This window comes from Myxine glutinosa, chromosome 2 (genome assembly GCF_964187855.1).
Source record: "Myxine glutinosa chromosome 2, kmMyxGlut1.1, whole genome shotgun sequence".
Taxonomy (NCBI): Eukaryota; Metazoa; Chordata; class Myxini; order Myxiniformes; family Myxinidae; genus Myxine; species Myxine glutinosa.
Genome location: NC_136262.1, coordinates 109,935,220 through 109,959,098, shown reverse-complemented (window position 1 = coordinate 109,959,098; position 23,879 = coordinate 109,935,220). Strand labels below are relative to the sequence as shown.

General features: G+C 42.6%; 1 protein-coding gene across 3 annotated transcripts in view; it reads left to right on the top strand.

Annotated features, from left to right (window-relative positions):
- LOC137414419 (nuclear factor of activated T-cells, cytoplasmic 3) overlaps nucleotides 1-23,879 on the top strand; it is a 323,497-nt gene that overhangs the window by 256,419 nt on the left and 43,199 nt on the right. For all 3 annotated transcript variants that reach the window (XM_078771398.1, XM_068099948.2, XM_068099947.2), the window contains one exon: nucleotides 829-961. In XM_078771398.1, coding sequence (XP_078627524.1) covers nucleotides 829-961 — 133 coding nt within the window. The remainder of the gene's footprint in view (nucleotides 1-828; nucleotides 962-23,879) is intronic.

The window sequence follows — 23,879 nt, the reverse complement described above, 5'->3', positions numbered from 1 at the left end:
ATAAAGAATCCAAAGTCCAGGCTGTATCCTTTGTAATTGATGTTGTTGCCAATAACAAATAATTAATGGAGGATTTTAAAACGAGCTCAAACTCATCTCTCTACAGTCTACACTCATGCGGAACCCTTCCCATCCAAACGTATCTCCTTCCATTTTTTCCAAAATAGAGATGTTAAATATAAATAAATTATAAATAAATAAATAAAATAAATAAATAAATAAAATAAATAAATAAATAATAAATAAATAAAATAAATAAAATAATAAATAAATAAAATATAAATACATTTAGTGGCCCACAATTTGAGACAAATGTTGCATTTGACGAAATCAACAAAAATCCCAACATGGATGACAATGTGGCAAATACAATGTAAGGGATTATGTTTATAACAAGGAATTATTGCACGGTACATGTAAATAGAGTACGTTGTGATAGACTTTAGCAATTACTATCGCACTACATTTGAATGAGTCCTTCGACTGATCCTCCAGTCATATGGTGTCCAGTCCGAGCACTTCATCCCAAGTCCAGCAAAAAGCGACTGGTCCCCGAGACCCGCGCTCGAGGTCCGCAATGCTCCAGCAAACGATCAGGTGGTGACTCAAGTCGCTAAAGATGAGATTTGAACGTTTTTGTGAAATCTTCTCCCTCCATACAACAGGTCGTTGCTTCCGCACAGGCCCAATGCAGTTTGCGGAGCTTACGAGCAGAGTTGTATTGCCTTAGAAGATAAGAACTTTTATCATTGTTGGTCCACCGTATCAGCCAATGTTAAAGCAACCTGTTTGTGTTGGTGAGCCACTGTCTTCCTCTTCCTTTCACAGAGACGTCTCGTTGTCGTGGTGCCTCCATATCAAGATTGTGCCATTATGGTACCTTTGCGTGTTCATTTTCACGTGCACAATGGGAAGCGTCGCCGGAGCCAGCCCCAACGGTTTTCCTATCTCCCCATCTCGGGTATGTGGGAATATTGTGTCACACGAGAACAGATGGTCAGTGGTAGCAGGAAGCACACTATAAAGAGAGTAATTTATTGACGGATAACAAAATCTTTTCTAATGCCGGCCATTTCATCAATATTTGTAATCCTGTATCAAATGCCAAAGCTGGTGATGCTTTAGAATGGAATGATTCATACGCTTGACCAGCGATGAATGGTCGCCCTTGTCCGTCCATCCACTCAATTGCTATGGTTGTGGGAAGCATAGAATATTGGAGGTTTGTCACCACCAAATGATCCCTTTTTGTGCTTCTGAGGGTCATTCACATAAACTGAAAACACGTGATGAGTTCCAAGGTTCCAGACTTGGTAATAGTAAGACAACCTAAATGTCTTGGCCTTGAGAGAGTCTCATGAACCATCCTCTGGGGTAATGGGGATGTCCAACACAGGAGTCATCAGACAAACCTCAAAAGACAACACGAGATATAACAACACAGCACGCACACTGTCACTACACAAAACGGTTAGTTGGGACACAGTTGCCACCATGTTGACTTTTCTTCAAAACCACTTATTACCCTCGCCAGAGGAAAGGGTATTATTACATTTGGGCCCATTTGTTTGTTTGTCTGGCTGTCTGGCTGTCTGTTTGTTTGTTTGTTTGTCCGCACAGAACGTGAGTATGCTTTTCTCTGCAACCGTTGATCCGATTGGCAAGAAATTTTCAACGCAGGAGTACCTCCTCCTGTAGAATATCTTAAATGATACCTATGACGTCATAGGTCACGTGGTACAGGCGCCATCTTGGAAAAATCGAAAAAAACCGTGCGCCTCCATATATCTCCGAAACTGCTCCATGGAGAAAAATGGAAACGTGGCTCATTGTAAATAATTCTGCACGGGGAACAAGTGTTGTTAATTGATGATGTGATTGGTGCCTTCATTATGACGTCATAATTGGACAAGTATAAAGCTTGAGCCGATCAGTTTGAAATTTCTTGAGCGTGATTTACACAAAAATTGTGTGAGAGAATTAAATTGATGTCATCAGTCACGTGGTTCAGCAGCCATTTTGGATTTAACATAAATCTACGTCGTCAATAAACCGCACAAACACAGCAGCTAATAAACACCACACAAAATTCACCACACAAACACGTCCTGCTGACTGTCTGCAATCTCTGATTGATCTTTCTTGTTCTAACTGCATTCAATCTATGCGCTAGTCATGGATATGATAGGTATGGATGCATATCTTCCTGGGATACAATGACAAAATCGATCTGCTGGTTGTAGTCTGGCTGTATTTTATTCCTGTTAAATTATTTTCTAAAGTGCTGACAACTACATCACATGCCATTGTAGATATTTGTACAACTAATAGAAATCCTCCAGCCTTGAATCACATGAAATACGATTTGAATGAGACAATAAACACTGTTACGGTACACTTATGACAAACTACACATATCCTTATACACACTTCCACCACCCATCCTGCCACCACCAAATATTGACATTTCTGTGTAAAATGTGTAGTTTTTCACAACTTCATAGAAGCACTTTAAAGTCAAATGCAAGCAAATGTTCCAACTCTGCCGTCTTCCTAAAAATATACACAATATATATTTTAATTCACAAAAGCTAGGCTCATGATAGAGCGAGAAGATAGAGGGCAAAAGCCAACGCACTGATAGATGGGCAGTGGTTCAGATGGACACAACAAGTTAGGGAATGAGGAGAGAGAAGGGGAGTAAATGTACAAGTAAGAGGGTTAATGGGAGTGGATAAAATTGTGGGTGAGGATGGAGGACGACTTGGCGGATGTGAAATTTTTAAAAGTGTATTGTAAGGTTGGCATCTGTAGTCGAAGACGATCATTTACGTTTGACACAGGAACACCTGGGTGCATATATTTCTAAAAAATAGTGTAGGAGCTGCAACTGCGCAGCGACTGCACATGGAGACAGCAAGCGGTGTAACCTGGTGTCAAGAAATATCTGAGATAACCAGAGTTACCAGACCACTTACAATCCGGGATGGCAGAACCATTTAGCTCTTTCACGAGCCTCGATTCAGTATACAAAAACAAACAAACAAAAAAATTATCTTCATAATTTAAAGGTTGTACCGGTAGATTTGACATCTGCGATGGTCGAGCAGCTTTCTTGCATCTCCCTTCTCTTCTTCCATCCCCCAGTAATTACAATTTCCTCCCCTCCCGATGATGTGTGATTTAATAAGAATATCTTCACATGTGGTGGAGGGTCAACAATTCAAGGGTAAACCCTGGATTGGGAGGTGTGTCATTTTATTCATTCTTATATCTCAACCTCAACTTTGTAAAAAGGAAGAAATTCTTTTTATTCATCCTTCAATCAGAACTTTGGCTTAGCCTGGTGTTGGCTTAGCGGTTAGGGTGCCGGCTTGGGATCCTAGGATCCTGGGTTCGAATCCCGGTCGATCGCTGAATTAACGCCAGGGGGGTTGACTCAGCCTGCTCATCCTTCCGAGGTCGGCAAATTGAGTACCAGCTTGCTGGGATGAATGATCCCGGTGTGTACCCCGGTTTAGAATAGGTACACCGTATCCCTGCGCATCGTAAGAGCGTGACCAAGGGTTGGCGTCAGGAAGGGCATCCGGCCACAAAAACATTGCCTCAAACAGGGAACCATGATTGTCATGGAGCCCGCAAGGCTAACCCCTGCTCTTGCGGGGAAAATGGCCTTAAAACGATAATTGATTCATTTTTCTTCAATCAGAACTTTCCTTTTTTTTGTTTTAGCCCGTGCGTGTAACGCAAGGTGGGGTTAAGCAATTGGTTCAATCTGTCTGTCTTCTGACATCAGTCGATTATTGAGGAATTACTTAATTTCAATTGAATTATTATTATTTATTTTTTTTGTATACAAGATCGAGGCTCGTGTAGGAGCTAACATCAATCACAAAAAAAAAAACGGACACACAAAACATACAATAAAGGGAGCGGTAGACAAGATGGGGAGAGAAAGGGAAGCACACAAGTACAACAGCAGAGAACAGGGACATCGGGAGATCTGTGGGAGGGAGAAGGCTTGGGGGGGAGGAGGCGTGGGAAGGGGGGTGGGAGAGGTAAAAAAAACCACATGGACACTTCTAGGACTTTTCCAGGAAAGAAGTCGGTATTTCAAAAAAAGTGGATCTGGGGTGAATTAACTGGGGAATGTTATATTTTGAACACAAATCGGAACATTCATCGGAACATGAACCTGCAGTTTAACAGTACTTTGGTTCTACATTTGGAAAATTGTATAGAAGAGGAGTGAGGACAATTGTTTTAGTCTGTCTGTTTGTTTGGCAGCGAAAGAAAATTGAAAATTATTCCAAACCGGAAGCTTGCTGTTTTAGGGATGTCATGAAAGACACAAATGACAGGCACAGATAACTCATTTAAGGTGTTAAATAAGGTGGTATAAAAGCGGTGCATCAATGGCGGTAAACTTCTGAAATATTTTCTTCTACATCCATTAAAACTTTTGTTTTATTTCAATTGAATTATACATTTGAACACTCTAGAACACAAATCGGCAAATTTGCACTTCTCCAGAACCTTTAGTTTAGTACTACTTGGGCAAAATCTTACTGGCCGTCTCGACCAATCAAATTTGCCATACACTCTGCTCACAGAGTGATGGTGAAATTCAGCCAAAAATGGCGGCTCGTTGGCAGAAATATAGATCGTGCTCGGAAGCGCAAGGCAAGAGTTAAAAAGACCCTTCCAATGTCATTTTTTCTCTCTCAATACTACCTAAGGTAAGGTGCTCAATGAATGAATGAATGAATGAATGAATGATCGTTTTAAGGCCATTTTTCCCACTAGAGCGGGGGTTAGCCTTGCGGGCCCCATGACAATCATGGTTCCCTGTTTGAGGCAATGTTTTTATGGCCGGATGCCCTTCCTGACGCCAACCCTTGGTCACGCTCTTACGATGCGCAGGGATACGGTGTACCTATTCTAAACTGGAGTACACACTGGGATCATTCATCCCAGCAAACTGGTACTCAATTTGCCGACCTCGGAAGGATGACAGGCTGAGTCAACCCCCCTGGCGTTAATTCAGCGATCGACCGGGATTCGAACCCAGGATCCTAGGATCCCAAGCCGGCACCCTAACCGCTAAGCCAACACCAGGCTGAACTTTGGGCTCAATGAACTCTAGTTATTCATGCTTCAATCTGAACTTCCATTTTGGTTATTCATTCTTCAATCTCATCTTCAACTTTAATCGCCCTTCTGAATCTGAATGTTGACTTTGGAAAAGGAAGAAACTTTTCCTTCATCCAAATACAAAATCTACAACTTTGTCCAAGCAAGAAAATTACTGCACCTCACAAATTTGAGTGAAAAGTTGTGCATCCTGTGGAAATTGGGTTTGATGGTGGCGAATGGGAGATCAGAGATTCATGATGAGTTTTTGGGATGGTTTTTGTTTGTTTGTGCTGATATGTTTAGTTGACATTCCATATGTTTAATATGTTTATTGCTATTTTGGTGTTCTTCTAAGATTCATGGAAAAAGTTTGTGTGAGGTTAAGTCATACCATAATTTGAGGGGTGTTTGTGTGTGCCGTTTGTTGTTATCTCCATTTGTGGGTTTAAGGAGGTGGAACGGAGTCCTCCCAGGACCCAAAGTATCCACCTCCTCTTTGGTAAGCGATCACGGTTCATGGACCAATTTTTCAGTCTTGTTCCAAGGGCTGTTTTCAGAATCGTCACCGAACCCCGGATTGCTTCCAGTTATAGTTCATTTGTGGTATTATTCCTGGGGATGTTTTTCAAAATCTCTAAGGTTCTTCTCCATCATTCCCGCTGCTCCGATAATCACTGGTACAATGTCAGCGCTCCTTGGATTTCAAAATCTTTCGACTTTATTTTTGAGGTCCTGGTATTTGGTCATTTTCTTGATTTCTACATTGTTTAGGCCAAACTCGCTTGGTACTGAACCCTCAATTAGCAATGCCTTCTGTTATTTTTTATAGTACCTCAGTACTATATCCAGTTGTAATGCTTTGGTTTGTATGTTCACGCTTGATGGGATCATGAGGTTGTACGTGAGCATTACCTCTGTGATTACTAAAAATTGCTTTTGGTTTTTGTTACCACGAGTTTTCTGGAACTTGGACATTTAAATTTTTACAAATGCGTCAGTGGATACCTGGTGTTGGCCTAATGGTTAGGGTGGCGGGCTTGGGATCCCACGGTCCTGAGTTCCCACGGTCCTGAGTTCAAATCCCGTTCAGCTGCCCAATTGATACCAGGTGGGGTTGACTCAGCCTGTCATCCTTCCAAGGTCGGCGAAAGGAGTATCAGGGTACTGGGTCCTCTCTCAAGGAGGTTGGTGGCAGGATTTGCACTCCGGCCTCTGTAAAAACACCTAATTCCGTAGTAGACATGGTGGTGTGTGTGGGGATGGTGCTGAGGAGTCGTCCAAGGACGCAGTGATGAGCTCATCCAGCATATGCTCCCATATATATATATATATATATATATATATATATATGTATGCAAGTGGATTACTCGACATACCTTGTTGGGTCTTTGTGTGTACAGCTGTTCTGACAGGAGTTTTTTTTACATCCTGAGAGGAGGTTGCTTTGCTTTCTTTTTCTACCTGTGTTACGTGGTCCTCCCGGTGACTACCTGGTCTCGGTGACCCCCGGACCGTGAGAGGAACTCCGCCAGAAAGATCTATTATTTATGCTCTTTCGTAACGCATAAATCTGAATTCCAATCAATAAGAAACCCCACACCAAGGATCCGGAATAATCAATGATATATTCCCCGAGCAATCAACAACCATCCACAATCAGCAATCAATAGTACAAAGATGTAAACTCATCTATAATAACTCTAAGATGGCCATCTTATACATTCCTCACGTGAGCCCCACTCCCGACTCCCTCCATGGTCAATGTCTCTCTCAATGTCTCCGTACTCCGGTAGTTCGATCTCCGCACGTGGGCGGTTGAACGGACCCTTCCTGACGTGCTTTCACCGGGCACGTCCCGTACCGGGAACAACGGCTGCAGCGCGCACCTCCTGGCCAAGCAAAGCGGGTACAGCAAAGCAGGCAAAGCAACACGCAGCTTGCCCAGCGCGCGCGGCCCAAGGTGCGACCCGTACGCGGCCTTGTAGACGGTGAGGCGAACTGTGCCAGCTGCTTGGTTCCGTGCACGAACCCACGGCGACTTGACGTGTCAAAGGGTAGTTACACGTCCCGGTAACTCCTCTCGCCAGACGGGCTTTTAAACACCGATTCTGTTACGTTGCTCAATCGATACCGCTCGCGTCCGAGCTCAGCGAGGAAGAAGAAGAATCGTCGCTTCTCCAGGACCTCGTGTCTTTTCTTCTTCCGTTTCCGGTCTCCTTTTTCCCAGAAGGGCTCCTGACCCTTTAATCACAACAACCTTTAATCGAGTCCACATTGATAAGCAAAGACCTGAATAGTAATTCACATACATTCACATAAATATGTAACACCTGGCAGAACTGTTACCTGTCTGATTGACTCAGTTCTGCCATTTTCTTAAAGCCATTTGTGTAGTCCTTTGTCTTCGCCATTTATTATGATTCGTTCTCCATCCCAATTGAGCTGAATTCTTCTTAGCCATTCCAACGAGCCTTTTTTCTATGATCAATCTGTCCGACCTTTTTTTTTTTTTTTTTGAATTCCTTTCTCTTTTATTATTTTCCCAGTCATTGGTGTATATTTGTTGGTATTTTATTTTATATTTTTATTCTGTCTTTTTTGTAATCATTGGGGCTCTATATGTTGTTGCTTTGGTTTCATGTGTGACATCTTCTATTCGCACCTGTCTTTGGAAACTGTTTTTTAGGTGGGTTAGGGATACCTTCTCTGCCTTCCTGTCTTTCGCATTTGCATACAAATTGGCTTTTGGTAGTCTGTTGAACTTTTGACATACAGCACCTTCAGAAAGTATTCACAACCCTCGACTGTTTTCACATTTTGTTGTGTTGCAGCCTGAATTTAAAATGGCTGAAATTGAGATTTTTTTGGTCATTGATCTTCACATCATACCCCATAATGTCAAAGTGCAATTAAATTTTATTTTATTTTACAAAATAATATAAAATGAAATACAGAAATATGTAATTTACATAAGTATTCATTCCCGAGTCAATACTTTATACTTTGTAGAAGCACCTTTAGCAGTGATTACAGCTTCCAGTCTTCGTGGATATGTCTGTATCAGCTTTGCACATCTGGATTTGGGAAGTTTCTCCTATTCTTCCTTGCAGATTTGCTCAAGCTCTGTCAAGTTGGATGGGGGAGTGCCTGTGAACAGCAATCTTCAAGTCCTTCCACAGATTCTCAATGGGATTCCAGTATCGGCTTTAGCTAGGCCCCTCAAGGACATTCATTGTAAGTTCTGAAGCCATTCCAGTGTTGCTTCAGCTGTATGCTTGGGGTCATTGTCCAATTGGAAAGTAAATCTTTGCTGTAGTCTGAGTTCTTTTGCACTCTGACACAGATTCTCCTCATGGATTTGCCTGTATTTGGCTCCATTCATTGTTCCCTCTATCCTCACAAGTCTCTCAGTCCCTGCCACATAAAAGCATCCCCATAGCATGATGCTTCCACAACCATGCTCCATGTTAGGGATGTGTTAGACGGATGATGAGCTGTGCTCGGTTTCTGCCACATGTAACGCTTTGCATTCTGGTCAAAGAGTTCAATTTTCGTCTCATCAGTAAACATAATCTTGTGCCTCATGCTCTCAGTCATTCACCTGCCTTTTTGCAAACTACAGGCATGCTATCATGTGCCTTTTTCTCTGGAGTGGCTTCCATAAGGCCACTCTCCCATAAAGCCGAGATTTGTGAAGTGCTGCAGAAAATGTTCTCCTTCTGGAAGGTTCTCGCATCTTAGGCAAGGAACTCCGTAGTTCTGTCAGAGTAGTCATTGGGTTCTTGCTCACCACCCTGGCCAAGGTCCTTCTTGCCTGGTTGCTAAGTTGGGTCAGATGGCCAGCTTGAGGAAGAGTCTGGGTAGTTCCATATTCTTTCCATTTCCTAATGATGGAGCTCACTGTGCTCTTGGGAACTTTCAACAATCTAGAAATTGTTTCATATCCTTCCCCAGATCTATTCCTCCTGACAATTCTATCTTAGAATTCTACAGACGGTTCCTTGGACTTCATGGTAGAGTCTCTACTTTGACATGCACTGTCAACTGTGGGACCTTATATAGAAAAGTGTGTTTCTTTTCAATAATGTCCAATCAATTGAATTGGCTACAGGTGGACTCCAATCAAGTTATAGAGACATCTCAAGGATGATCAAAGGAAACTGGATGCACTTTTTTTTTTTTTGTATACAAGATCGAGGCTCGTGAAAGAGCTAACATTAATCACACAAAAAGTCAAACTGACACATAAAACACAAAATAATGGGAGCGGTAGACAAGATGGGGGGAGAGGGGGAAGGACACAAACACAACATTTGAGAGCAGGGACATCGAGAGAAATGTGGGAGGGAGAGGGCTTGGGGGGAGGTGGGAGAGGTATAAAACACATGGACACTGCAAGGACTTCCAGGAAAGAAGTTGGAATTTCAAAAAAGTGGATCTGGGGTGAATTAGCAGGGGTAGAAAAGATCAAGGTTTTGGATGGGGGAAGATCAGAGATGGTGGTGAACAGCTGTTTTAAAGACCTGGAGGGAGGAGTGGGATTGAAGAGAGTGAGGGAGTTTGTTCCAGAGGCGGGAGAAAAGGGGAATGATGAAAGAGTGAAGTTGAGCAGAGAGTCCTGATTTTCGCAGTTTAACCATAAGAGGGTTGCTGGCAGATTTTGTGCGACCTGAAGGAATATTGGGGGGACAGAGCACAGAGAGAGCTGGGGGAGCAAGGCCGGAGAGGAGTCGGTAGAAGACAGAAAGACCACCAACCTGCCTGCGGTGAGTGAGTGAAAGGCCCTCCTGAGCATTTAGGCTCGATGTCATGTTTTGAGCTTTGGGCTTTGGGCTCGACTTGAGCTCGATTTGGAGTGTCATAGCAAAGGGTGTTGAATACTCATTGATTAAAGACATTTGTCCTTTTCATTTTTAATTATTTTGTAAAAATTTCGAAAAATGATTTCCACTTTGACACTATAGGGTATTATGGGGTATTATGTGTATATCAGTGACAAAAAAAATCTAAATTTATTTTATTTTAAATTCAGGCTGTAACACAACAAAGTGTGATTGTTTGTTTGTTTTGTTTGTTTTTGCTTTTTTGTTTCCCCCCCCTTCCACGCCTCCTCCCCCCAAGCCCTCATCCTCCCACAGATCTCCCGATGTCCCTGCTCTCAAATGTTATGTTTGTGTGCTTCCCCTTCTTTCCCCATCTTGTCTACCGCTACCCTTATTATATACTTTGTGTGTCTGTTTGATTTTTTTTGTGTGATAAATGTTAGCTCTTTTACGAGCCTCGATCCTGTATACACAAAAAAAAAAAAGGTCAAGAGGTGTGAATACTTTCTGAAGGCACTGAATATGTTTGTTTGTATATATACATATATATATATATATATATAGTAGGTGTACGGAAAGTAATGTTTTTTTAAGCTGTGCATTCCTTTTGAAAAACGATATTACTTTCCGGTGTACCTAATGTATATATATATATATATATATATATAATATATATATATATATATATATATATATATATATATATATATGTACAGTATACTGTATGTATATACACACACAAATCAAACCTCTTGGACGAGGCAGCAGGGCCCAGATCAAGTCGTCCTATCATAGCCCTTGACTCATGACCTGCAAGCAACAAGTGTCGTGTTCTGCAGGAACATATTGTCTCTGCGCTGGTGAACAACAGTTCGGAGGTTTGCATTGAGGAATTAATAAATTAAACGAAAGGAGCACAGTGATCCTATATGTGACATGACTCTGACGTCAAGCACATAAATTATGCCGACACATCACCTCCAAACTATGATGGCATAATGTGTGGCACTGAGCTCTCTGAAGACTGAGATTTATGTCATCCTGATGGCTGATAACAAGGGTGAAATATGGATCAGGGGCTCTGCTTTCATTTATTCATGACCATAAGGGCTAGCTCCATAACTTCCTCAGTTTGTGATTAAATCCATATTCCATCGGAGTGGGTACCAGGCCCAGGATTATACTCCTTAGCCAATGAAACTGCCTCGGCAGCCCAATGGCCTCATGGCATGAAAGGAATGGTTATTATTTACATATCACAACAACTAAGTAAAATGGGAGAATGGGACCTTGCGATGAAGTCTGAAATCAAGACTCAGTTGCTTTTTTGCAAACATTTCAACGTGAAGGAGACCACGCAAGAACTGTGTTCTTAACAGTGTCACTAAGTTTCAGAAAGAAGACACTGTTCACAATCTTAAAAAATCAGGTTTGAAAGGAGACTGGGCATTCAGAAGAGAACATTGATGAGGTGAAACAAGCTGTCACCCTAAGTCCAAGGAGATCCCTCTCTCCAGTGCTCACAAGAGCTCTTTCAGACACCACTGTCTTTTGGATCCAGAGGCAGGACATGAAAACTTTATACAAACAAAGTACAGATCAAACACTCTCCCAGGACACTGACAAGGCAGAGGAAGTTCGGCGACAGGGTAATCTCCTTCAAGACAGAGCACATCTGGTCTCCCTATTCCCCAGACTTTAACCCGCTGGACTTCTTTATGTGGGGCTACGCAAAGGACAATGTTTACAAAGATAACCCTCGTAACATCCAGCAGCTCAAGATAGCTATTGTGAATTGTGTAAGATCCACCTCATTTCTGACATTCGAGAGGGTGACACAGAACTTCGCTGTCAGAGCGAATGCTTGCCTGGCAATGCCGTGGAGGTCACATCAAATGGCCGTGGAGGCCATCTTTGTCATTCCATCATTGAGCATCCATGCCGTTCAAAACCGTTCTATCGTTGTAAATCAAAGTGCCCAAAAAATCTCCCATTCTGCGTTATGATGGATGATTGTTAGTTTTGAATCTTACATACCTTTTGAAAAATAAAGCATTGAAATAGTACCAATATTTTTGAACAGACTGTGTACATATATGAATAAAGATTGTGTGTGTATATATATATATATATATATATATATATATATATATATATATATATATATATATATATACATATATATATATATATATATACATATATATATATATATATATATATATATATATATATACATTATACATGTATATATACATACACATACATATACAAACGTAAAGTGCCTATAGAATGTCTACAACCCTTTCAAAAATGTAACCTTTTGTTGCCTTATACCCAGGAATTAAATTACATTAAATCGGACTTTTTCCACCTGTATTTACACACCGTAAACCCCACCTTCCAAGTGAAAAACAAATTCTAAAAATTTCAGAAAATTAATTAAAAATATAAAACATATATATATATATATATATATATATATATACCTACAAATATATATATATATATATATATATATATATATATATATATATATACCTACAAATATATATATATATATATATATATATATATATATATATACATACATACATACATACATAAATACATGATACATACATAATATATATTATATATACATATACAGTCATGTGAAAAAGTAAGTACACCCCATGTAAAGTTTTGACTTTTTCAACATATTTCAACTTACAGCTATTTGATCTTCATTTCAACAATATTGATAGATAAAGGTGATATAATATAACAAATATCATGAAACATTTACATTTTGTAGTCCATTGTATAATTGAAATAAATATAAATGCAAATTTCGCACGTGGAAAAAGTAAGTACACCCCTACATTTATCACTACTTGAAATACCTAAAATTAGAATCAGGTGCACCAGCTCAGGTGCAAATGATTAGAACATCATTAGAGAGGATGTTGGAGGAACCTGTCTTATTTAAACCTCAGACATTTAGTTTGGTTTGCTCTTTGTTGTTGAAGTGTGCGGCGTCACCATGCCAAGATCATAAGAGCTCTCTGAGGCCTTCAGAAAGAAGGTTATAGATGCCTACGAGTCTGGGAAGGGATTTAAAAAGATCTCCAAACAATTTGAAATCAATCATTCGACTGTCCGGAAGATCATCGACAAGTGGAGAAGATTCCAAACAACTGCCAACTTGTTCAGGCCAGGCCGCCCCAGCAAGTTCAGCCCGAGAGCAGACCGCAAGATGCTGAAAGAAGTCTCTAAGAACCCCAGAATGTCATCACGGGACCTACAGGTAGCTCTTGCCACTTTTGATGTCAAAGTGCACGAGTCTACCATTAGAAAGAGGCTGCACAAATTTGATCTACATGGGAGGTGTGCCAGGAGGAAACCTTTGCTGTCCAGAAAGAACATCAGGGCAAGACTAAAGTTTGCCAATGAACACCTAGGCAAAGACCAGCACTTCTGGAACAATGTGCTCTGGACAGATGAGTCAAAGGTAGAGATATTTGGCCACAGTACAAGAAGACATGTTTGGCGAAAACCAAAGACAGCATTTGACCACAAGAACCTGATACCAACTGTAAAGCATGGTGGTGGAAATATTATGGTTTGGGGCAGCTTTGCTGCATCAGGGCCTGGGAAGCTCAGCATCATAGAATCCACTATGAATTCTTCATTTTACCAGAGGGTGCTTGAGGATAATGTGAGGCCATCTGTCGGAAAGTTGAAGCTCAACCGAAGGTGGACCTTGCAACATGACAATGACCCAAAACACAGCAGTAAATCCACCAAGGAATGGCTGAAAAGAAAGAAATGGAGGGTTCTGGAATGGCGAAGTCAAAGCCCGGATCTAAATCCCATCGAGATATTGTGGGGGGATTTGAAACGAGCTGTGCATGCAAGAAACTCCTCAAACATTGCACAGCTGAAAGAATTCTGCATGGAGGAGTGGGAAAAAATTTCTCCCAGTCGATGTCAGAGACTGATAGACAGTTATAAGAAACGCCTACTTGAGGTTGTTTCTGCCAAAGGGGGCAATACCACCTATTAGAGCCAAGGGTGTACTTACTTTTTCCACATGCGAAATTTGCATTTATGTTTATTTAAATTATACAATGGACTACAAAATGTAAATGTTTCATGATATTTGTTATATCACCTTTATCTGTCAATATTGTTGAAATGAAGATCAAATAGCTGTATGTTGAAATATGTTGAAAAAGTAAAAACTTTACATAGGGTGTACTTACTTTTTCACGTGCCTGTATATATATTATATATACATACGTGGGATGCGTATGGGAGCGTACGCTGGATTCATATTGGAGCACACACTGGATCAGAACGTTGCTGCATCCTTGGACAACTCCTCAGCACCATCCCGACACACACCATGTTGTATGCTACGGAATGAGGTGTTTTTACAGAGGCCAGAGTGCAAATCCTGCCAACAACCTCCTTGAGAGAAGACCCAGCACCATGGAACTCATTTTTCTGACCTCAGAAGGAAGACAGGCTGAGTCAACCCCACCTGGTATTAATTCAACATCCGAACGGGATTCGAACTCAGGACCTTGGGATCCAAAGCCCACCACCCTAAACATTAGGCATATTATATATACATCCACAGATATTATATATACATACATACACAGATATTATATATACATACATACACAGATATTATATATACATACACAAATATTATATATACATACACAGATATTATATATACATACACATATTATATATACATACACAAATATTATATATGCATACATACATATTATATATACATACACAGATATTATATATACATACATATTATACATACATACATACATACATACATACATACATATTATATATACCTGCATACATATTATATATACATGCATACATATTATATGTGCATACATATTATGTATACATGCATGCATATTATATATACATGCATACATATTATATATACATTAATATTATATATACATGCATACATATTATATATACATACATATTATATATACATGCATACTTATTATATATACATGCATGCATATTATACATGCATACATATTATATATACATGCTTACATATTATATATACATTAGTATTATGTATACATGCATACATATTATATATGTCGTGAAAATCAAGCTCAGACACGACTTGACCTCTGGGTAGGTTTAATATCATTTAGATCTGCAGTACATCCTGTAAGAATACATGCATGCAACAGGCATTAAATCAGAGCATTTCATGAGCAGCAATGGTTGATTCAATATAACAATGGTTAGCGCAGCGCATTGTCAGCGCAGCATTTGGGGCGTACATACCATTCAAACTACTGGATTATGTCACAGTGAGTTCCGCTGGAGTGTCCGCGCGCCCCGGTTGTCCCGGGTCTTATAGACGCCTCTTCCGTAGCGAGCACCCCTGGGTTCACCTTGGTATAATTTCACTACATTCTCCCCGCCGTTAGAACTATACTGCCGCTCGGCAGGTTGCAAGCAAGCATCAGCAATAAACGAATGGGTCACGTCAATCCACGTCAGTCGGTCCACCCGTAGCGGTCGGGGCGGCGAACCTCCCTGCCAGTTCGTGTTCGGAATCTACCGGGCACGGCGTCCCCTAGCCCGGAGTCCCCCGCGTCGGAATAGCCGCCGGAGGTTGGAGTCGGAGGGGGCGCCCCTGCGCCTTCGGGCACGGGAGCGGGGGACGACGGGAGTAACAGTGGTAGTTCCATAGGGGAAGCTTCGATAGAGTCCATAGACTCGTAGACGGGTTCGTCGATATCCCTGTCGTCGTCCCCACATGGGGCGAGATGGCGTACGGAGACAGTAGACTCGCGGCCATCCGCCGTTAACACGCGAGCATGCTCGGGATTAGCCTGGAGGACCTGCACCTTGTCAACAAGGGGGTCGTACTTGCTAGCGCGAACCGCTCGTTTGAGATAGGCGGGCCCCGGTTCAGCGAGCCAGCTGGGTAAAGATTGGATACTGCCGGAGCTTCTAGGGTGGTGGAACAGTCTTTCGTGAGGAGTCTGGTTGGTGGCAGTACATAGGAGAGCCCGGATCGAGTTTAGAGCGGCAGGTAGTGACCACGCCCATTTATCGAGGCCTCGGCCGAGGGTCCGAAGGCTTAGCATGACGGCCCGCCATATAATCCCATTAAAGCGTTCGATTTGTCCATTCGCTTGGGGCCGGTACGGGGTGGTGTAGCTCGAAGCGACATTATGCTGGAGCAAGTAGCCCCTCACCTCCTGGGACAGGAACACCGCACCCCGATCGGTATGCACGTAGGCCGGATACCCGAACATAGAAAACAAATTCTGCAGGCACCGAATAACCGTGGCAGCCGACATATCCCCGCACGTGTAAGCAAAGGGGAATCGGGAATACTCATCGACGATAGTGAGCAGATAGCGAGAGTTGCTCGACATTGGCAGCGGCCCTTTGAAGTCCATCGCCAAGCGCTCCCACGGTCTAGTAGCCCTAACGAGTGTCCCCAGAGGGGGGCTATAAAAACGCGGTTTGAGTTCCGCACAGATCGCGCAATCACGGCAGATGCGGCGGATGTCCTCCATCGAGTACGGCAGATTGCCCGCGCGCACAAAATGCGCGAAGCGCGTTACCCCGGGATGACACATAGTGCTGTGCAAAGTGCGCAGCCCCTCCAAAGTTACAACCCCCGCGCAAGTGGCCGGCCTCGATACGGCGTCAGCGACCAGGTTATCCTTCCCCGGGCGGTATTTGATGGTGTAGCAGAAGTCGGCGAGTTCGATACGCCAACGGGTGATTTTCTCATTCTTAATGCGCTGAGCATGTAAGGTGTCATACATAAACGCAACACTCTGTTGGTCCGTGATGATTTGGAAACTCCGCCCAAGCAGATACGACCGCCATCGCCGAATTGATTCGACGATCGCGTACGCTTCCTTTTCGACAGACGAATGCCTCCGCTCGGCGGAGGTGAGAGTCCGCGAGAAGAAAGCCACAGGGCGGCCTCCTTGGGAGAGAGTCGCCGCTATCGCATGATCCGAGGCATCACTCTCCAAAACGAAAGAGGCACTCTCGTCAATCGTCGCGACAGCGGCGCCAGCAATGCCGACTTTAAGGCCCTCGAAGGCCGCCAGGGCGGCCGGGCCCATGGGGAAAGTGTCGCAGGCCACGAGGGGGCGGAGCTTCGCGGAGAAATTTTGCACCCACTTTGAGTAGTGGGCGAACAGCCCTAGAGCGCGTTTCAGCGAAGCCCGATCGCTAGGCGGAGCCATATCGAGCAAAGGGCGCAGACGCTCCTTATCCGGAGAGACGGAGCCATGGGTCACGGTGTACCCCAAAAGGTCTACCGTGCGTAGAGAGTATTGACACTTCGCCGCATTCATGGTTAAGCGATATTTCCGCGCGACCTCGAGGAAGCGTTTCAGATTAGCGTCGTGATGCTCCTGGTCATACCCACAAACCGTAAGATTGTCCAGATAGACAAAGACATCGGTCAAATTCTCCTTCGCAACGAGGTCATCCATAGCTCTCTGAAAACAAGCGACGCCGTTCGTTACCCCAAAGGGAAGTCTCGTGAACTGGTACAACCGCTGACCCGATTCAAAGGCTGTAAAGACGCGATCAGCCCTAGAGATGGGGACTTGATGATACGCACTACGCAGATCGAGAGTGCTATAAACGGAATACAGGGCCACCTGGCGCTTCAGCTCGGCTAGAGCCGTAGCGTACGTCCCAAGTCGAGAAATGTTCCGGAAAACAGTGTGATAGACCTTCGACTGTAACACGGACAGCTACTGGATTATGTCACAGTGAGTTCCGCTGGAGTGTCCGCGCGCCCCGGTTGTCCCGGGTCTTATAGACGCCCCTTCCGTAGCGAGCACCCCTGGGTTCACCTTGGTATAATTTCACTACAATATATACATGCATACATATTATATATACATACATATTATATATACATGCATACATACATAATATATATATATATATATATATATATATATATATATATCAGTCACTATGCGACCTTCATATCATCAGTGGAGAACCGCCAGCAAGGTGTCCCATACAGCTGCTGCTGCACCTTGCTGGGAGCGATAAGCACCGCCTGCCACACGGTAACGTTATCTCTGGTATCCACTCATCATATGGAGTCGACCTGGTTGCGGTTGGGAGTTACTAATAATGGTATCTGTAATCTGGTTCTCCAACCTAATGAGTGGACAACATGACGTCATCGCCAGAGAACCAGATTACAGATACCATTATTAGTAACTCCCAACCGCAACCAGGTCGACTCCATATGATGAGTGGATACCAGAGATAACGTTACCGTGTGGCAGGCGGTGCTTATCGCTCCCAGGAAGGTGCAGCAGCAGCTGTATGGGACACCTTGCTGGCGGTTCTCCACTGATGATATGAAGGTCGCATAGTGACTGATATAAAAAAAACCGAAAGGTTCACAGAGTTACAAGTGTATGGAAGCCTCACTGCGTTGCCCTGATGAAGCCCCAACAAGGGCGAAACCAGGTCGGTAACTGTGAGTTTTGCATGCACTTGTGACAGTATCTGGATTTATAATCCGTAATGACGCACTGCTAGATGGTTCCTCTGGAGCTTTGCAGGCAATGCGGACATGCATGGCGATGACGTCATGTTGTCCGCTCATTAGGTTGGAGAACCAGATTACAGATACCATTATATATATATATACACATAAATACATTTTACATATTATATATACATATATAGGCCTTATAAGCCAGTTGGGCAGGGAAGAGGAGGATGGGCTGTTGGTGTTCGGACAAATGTGATATAGGTGCCTTTCAAGGTGGAGTCAAAATATCCATAATATTTGCTTACATAATAAATGTATGGCCCCAAACAGAAATAAACGAACAAAAAAAGGCTTAAGAGCATCTGTCACGTAAACACGTCAAGGCGAACAGATTCAAGTTAGAAATGAAAGACATTTTTGTTCCATGGAATTTTAAATTTAACACAGATGCAAATTGTTGAGGTTGATGTCTCATTATAATGTGGTCAGGATTCGCTGTGATTCATTCTTCAAGAAAATGGCAGGATATGGTTTGGTGCAATTGCTAGTTTTTTGGGAAATACACAGTGACTTCCCAATTTCATTATTTCCACGAAATCATGTTTGTCCCACAGGATAGTCCACCCTTGAGATTGAGCTGTCCAGTCTGGGTTTGATTCCCGACCCGGGTATAAACTGTCAGATTGAAGCATCACAGGCAGCTCACTGCATTAAACAGTGTGCTATCCTCTGGATGGATGTTAAGCTGGGTGTCCCACCTGCTAGCATTAGTTGGTCGACGTTACAGGTCGTGCGATATTTTTGGTGAAGAGTAGGTGAGGTATTCGCCAGGACCAGAAACAAATGATAAATTATTGTCCAAATCTCCTTCAATTGAATGTCAGGCCTTGCCAGCTGGTTCGTGAAAGACAAATCTACTTCGTCGTCTGACTTACCAGAAAGTCAGGATTATATTGAACCCTTAGCTTAGGAAGTAGTAGTAGAATTAAAATAGAAGTGGATTGAAATATTTTGAACAGCCATTATCTTTTGAACCGCATTGGTGTAGGCCGTAGGGTATAACAATTTTAGGAATGCGCCAGTTTAGAAAAGTTAAGTCATGTTTTGATAAGAAAGCCATGCTGTTTAGTTGTATCATCTGATAAATTCATGAAATTACCGTGACATACAGGTCTTCATATTTCTACATTTTGAACAATTTCCAAATGACCACTTTGGTTGGAGCAGCCAACTTGGTACAACTATCCTATGGAAGCATGGCCTCTTTTTGACAGCAATGCAAGAACACAAATCGGTTGCACTTTAAGTATGGAAAATTTCAACGCACTTATGTACATTTACATTTACCCCAGCATGACAAAAGTAGGTTTGTATCCAGGAATCCATTCATCCCTCTGAATTTGGATAGGAGCTACAAAACCTCCCAATTTGAGGGCCCAAGCATCGTCAAGAATGTGCCAGTCCACGCGTTACTCAGAGCAGATCCCAGGAATCCTTGCTTTGCTCCGCAGCTTTCCTGGCCCCACCACAGCCTCGGAGACTGAGCTGTGCTGTGAAGTGGGAGTTTCCTCTGAGAGAAGCTAAAGCTACTTTGCACCAAAAAAAAAAAAAAAGCTAAAAAATTACATTCCAGACAGGCAGGCAATGTCTGCTTTTAGTCGTGAGCCTCCCGTATAAGCTGTAAGTCTTAATTATGAGCACTTTCAATGCACATAAAGATTCTGACGTTCCTTTAGTCTTCGAGGGCAGTTGGCAAAACCTGAACTCACTTACGCATTTCACAGTAGAGACCGTGGAGCATGGGTGGCGCGAGCGGGATGCGAAGGGTGTATCGGATTTGCTTGCGCACTCCACCCACGGCATCATATAGTTTTACAGACGAGACTCGAATTTTCAATCTCCCACAAATCTCGGCTAACGGCATGGCTTCTTGTTGCAGCCTACTTGCCTGTGATTGAGGAGCACACGTGCGCTGGATTAGCGCGCACAGTTGACAATTGACGATGTGCACGTCCGAGAAGCTCTCACTCACAGGCCACGATTGTGTGTCGTTGGCTTCGGCCACTACGCACTGTGATTTAGTCATGCTATGCAATGGCACGTGGGCTGGAGTAGCTGCTTATTTCATTTAGGACCGCTCTACCAAAAAATGTGAGACCTTAGAGCTCCTTGCAGACAAATAAATGGAACGCACAAGAAAAGTATTGAACGGTACGTGGTTTGAAATATCAGTTTGGTTGTGGGTTGCTCAGAAAGCCTGAGACGACGAAAAACAACAACTGTCAGCAAATTATTACAAGCATGGGATTCATCGTTTTCCCTCAAATTATTTTACTGAGAATTCAAGGGGATGAAAGCAATTTGGCTGGCCAGTTAAGTAACTTTTGTTGACATATCCGTGTTTCTTCTTTCTGTTGTTCCCTCGGCCAACGGAGGTGAGTGGAGGTTATGTTTTCACCCGTTTGTTTGTCTGTCTGTTTGTGAGGAGGTTGTATAAAAACTAGAAAAATGAGACTGTCGCCAATATGCCTCCGCATAGTCCCACAATGGGTAGATACCATCACTCTGCATATGTATGGTTGGAGATCACATTTGTGAAGTTTCTTGTTGATCGGATAAGGTTCGTTTTTCTATCCAAGATGGCTGACAAACCACGTGACCTATGACATCATAATTTTCAAACTATATGCAACAGTGCTGTTAGATGATATTTGTAAAATTTCGCATCGATAGGGTGAGCGGTTTCAGAGATATAATTATTTAATATTTACCTTCAATCCAATATGGCTGCCAAACCATGTGACCCATGATGTCATAAATTTAATATTTCAATACAAATGGGTCATAGATCATGTGCATGCAATTTCAGATTTTTTGGATAAGGAATTCGATGAAAACATTTTTGGCTGGTATACCACTTCACCTATGATGTCATCATTATCATGCTTTTGTTCCCCATTGGGAGTACTTGACAATGTGCCAAGTTTCAAATTTTTCTATTCAGCGGTTTCCGAGAAATATTATTTTAATTATTTGCTTTTAATCCAAGATGGATGCCATACCATGTGACCTATGACGTCACAATTATCATTAAAACATTCTGCCTGGGTGTCACTCCTACCCTAAAAGTTTTGTCTCAATCGGACATATGGTTGCTGAGAAAAACGAGCTTTAGCCCGTACGGACGGATGGACGGACGGACGGACAACCCGAAAACACAATGCCTCTAATGATATTGAATATGGGCTTTGAGGAAGGAGGCCATTCCATGTGTTGAAGGATTCCAGCTTCTTTCTTTTTCTTTTGCAAATAAGTTTTAAATACTCCAGCTGAATGTTTTGGATCAAGATCTTTCAGTAAGATGAAGTTGTGACCAATAAGTCTCACACCACTTGGGATGACTTGGTAGATTAAAATTAGTTCGTATTGTTCTTCAACAGTACCTGCTGTGGTCAATATACCATCAATTTTCAGCAATTTTCCAAACACGAGGATATGCACCCCAAACTTGAATTGAACTTCCTCCATGCTTAATTGAATTGAACTGAACTTCCTCCATGCTTAATTGAATTGAACTGAACTTCCTCCATGCTTAATTGAATTGAATTGAACTTCCTCCATGCTTAATTCAATTGAACTTCCTCCATGAACATTGTTGGCTTCAAGCAAGGCTTTTTATAAGTTTGTTTTTCGTCGTCTCACAATGACAATGTGCCAAGCGGTCCTAAAAGCGGTCCTAAAGAGCGGTCCTAAAGAAGTCTTTGATTCAATCCAAATAACTGACCCTTTGACTCGTCTGTCCAAATCACCTTTGACCTTTGTTCCATAATCCAATTTCTGTGTTATTGTAAATATTTGAGCCTTTTTGTGTTGTTCCCCTTTCTTAAAAGAGGTTTTCTTACTGCAACACATCTTTTAAGTCCTGATTTCCAAAGTGCATTTGTACTGTCCATGGATGGACAGCGACACCTGAGCCTTCTGCCAGTTCTGTTTGTCAATTCAATGCTCGTCTTCTTTCGATTCCTTAAGGACATTATCTTGTATTCCTTCTCCTTTCCAGACAGATTTTTGGGTTTTCCAGTCCTGGGTTTGTCAATTACAGATGATGTTCTATGTACTTGTTGATTGTGTTTCTACCCTTGACATTCGAATGATACGAGCTATTTCACTAAATGTTTTCCTTGTTTTTCAAGAAACACAATTCTATCGCAGTCTTCCAATGAAATGTTATCCATTTTGTTTTGAGCTTTTTATTTCTTTTTTTGTATACAAGATCGAGGCTCGTGTAAGAGCTAACATTGATCACAAAAAGACAAACTGACACATAAAACATATGATAAAGGGAGCGGGAGAACAAGATGGAGAGCAGGGACATCGGGAGATCTGTGGGAGGGAGAGGGCTTGGGGGGAGGAGGCATGGGAAGGGAGTGAGGGGATGGGAGAGGTAAAAAAAAACACAGCTAGGACTTCCAGGAAAGAAGTCGGTATTTCAAAAAAGTGGATCTGGGGTGAATTAGCGGGGGTAGAAAAGATCAAGGTTTTGGATGGGGGAAGATAAGAGATGGTGGTGAACAGCTGTTTCAGAGGTGGGAGAAAAGAGGAATGAAGGAGTGAAGGTGAGCAGAGAGTCTTGATTTTGGCCGTTTAACCATAAGAGGGTTGCAGGCAGATCTTGTGCGACCTGTAGAAATATTTGCGGGACAGAGCCCAGAGAGAGCTGGGGGAGCAAGGCCGGAGAGGAGTCGGTAGAAGACATAAAGACCACCAACCTGACTGCGGTGAGTGAGTGAAAGCCCCTTGGAGTTTGCTTCATCGCGGGAGATTCCAATGATTCTGAAAGGTTTGGTTTCAACAGCGTGAAGCCGAGCTAGGTATGAGGCAGGAGCACCGGCCCAGAGGGGGGGAACAGTATTCCATTGAGCTGCGGATGAAAGCCTTGTATGTGGTGAGGAGCTCAGGTGTGCCAAGGAAGGTCTTCGCTCGACGGAGGATGCCCAGTCGGCGACTGGATTTGGAGGCCAGGTTTGAAATGTGTTTTTCCCAGGAAAGATCATGGCAGATAGTGAGACCCAAAAGCTTGAGTGACAGAACTCAACCTTGGAACAAAAATTTGTGTCCGTTTAATCATGAAGATACCTGTTTGAAAATCCCCTCTTTCGGGGATTGAGGAAGACGACTCAGGAGTGGGAGCTTAATGCTGCGTTTCCAACGGTAACATTTATTATTCTACGACAGCAATAACCCTCCAGAAGAGCACGAGACAGCAAACAAAATTATATACAGTATAATAGTACTTCTTGAAGCAATAGAAAAATTGAAGTACATTGAAGGAGTATTGAAAAAAAAACAACAACAACAATTAC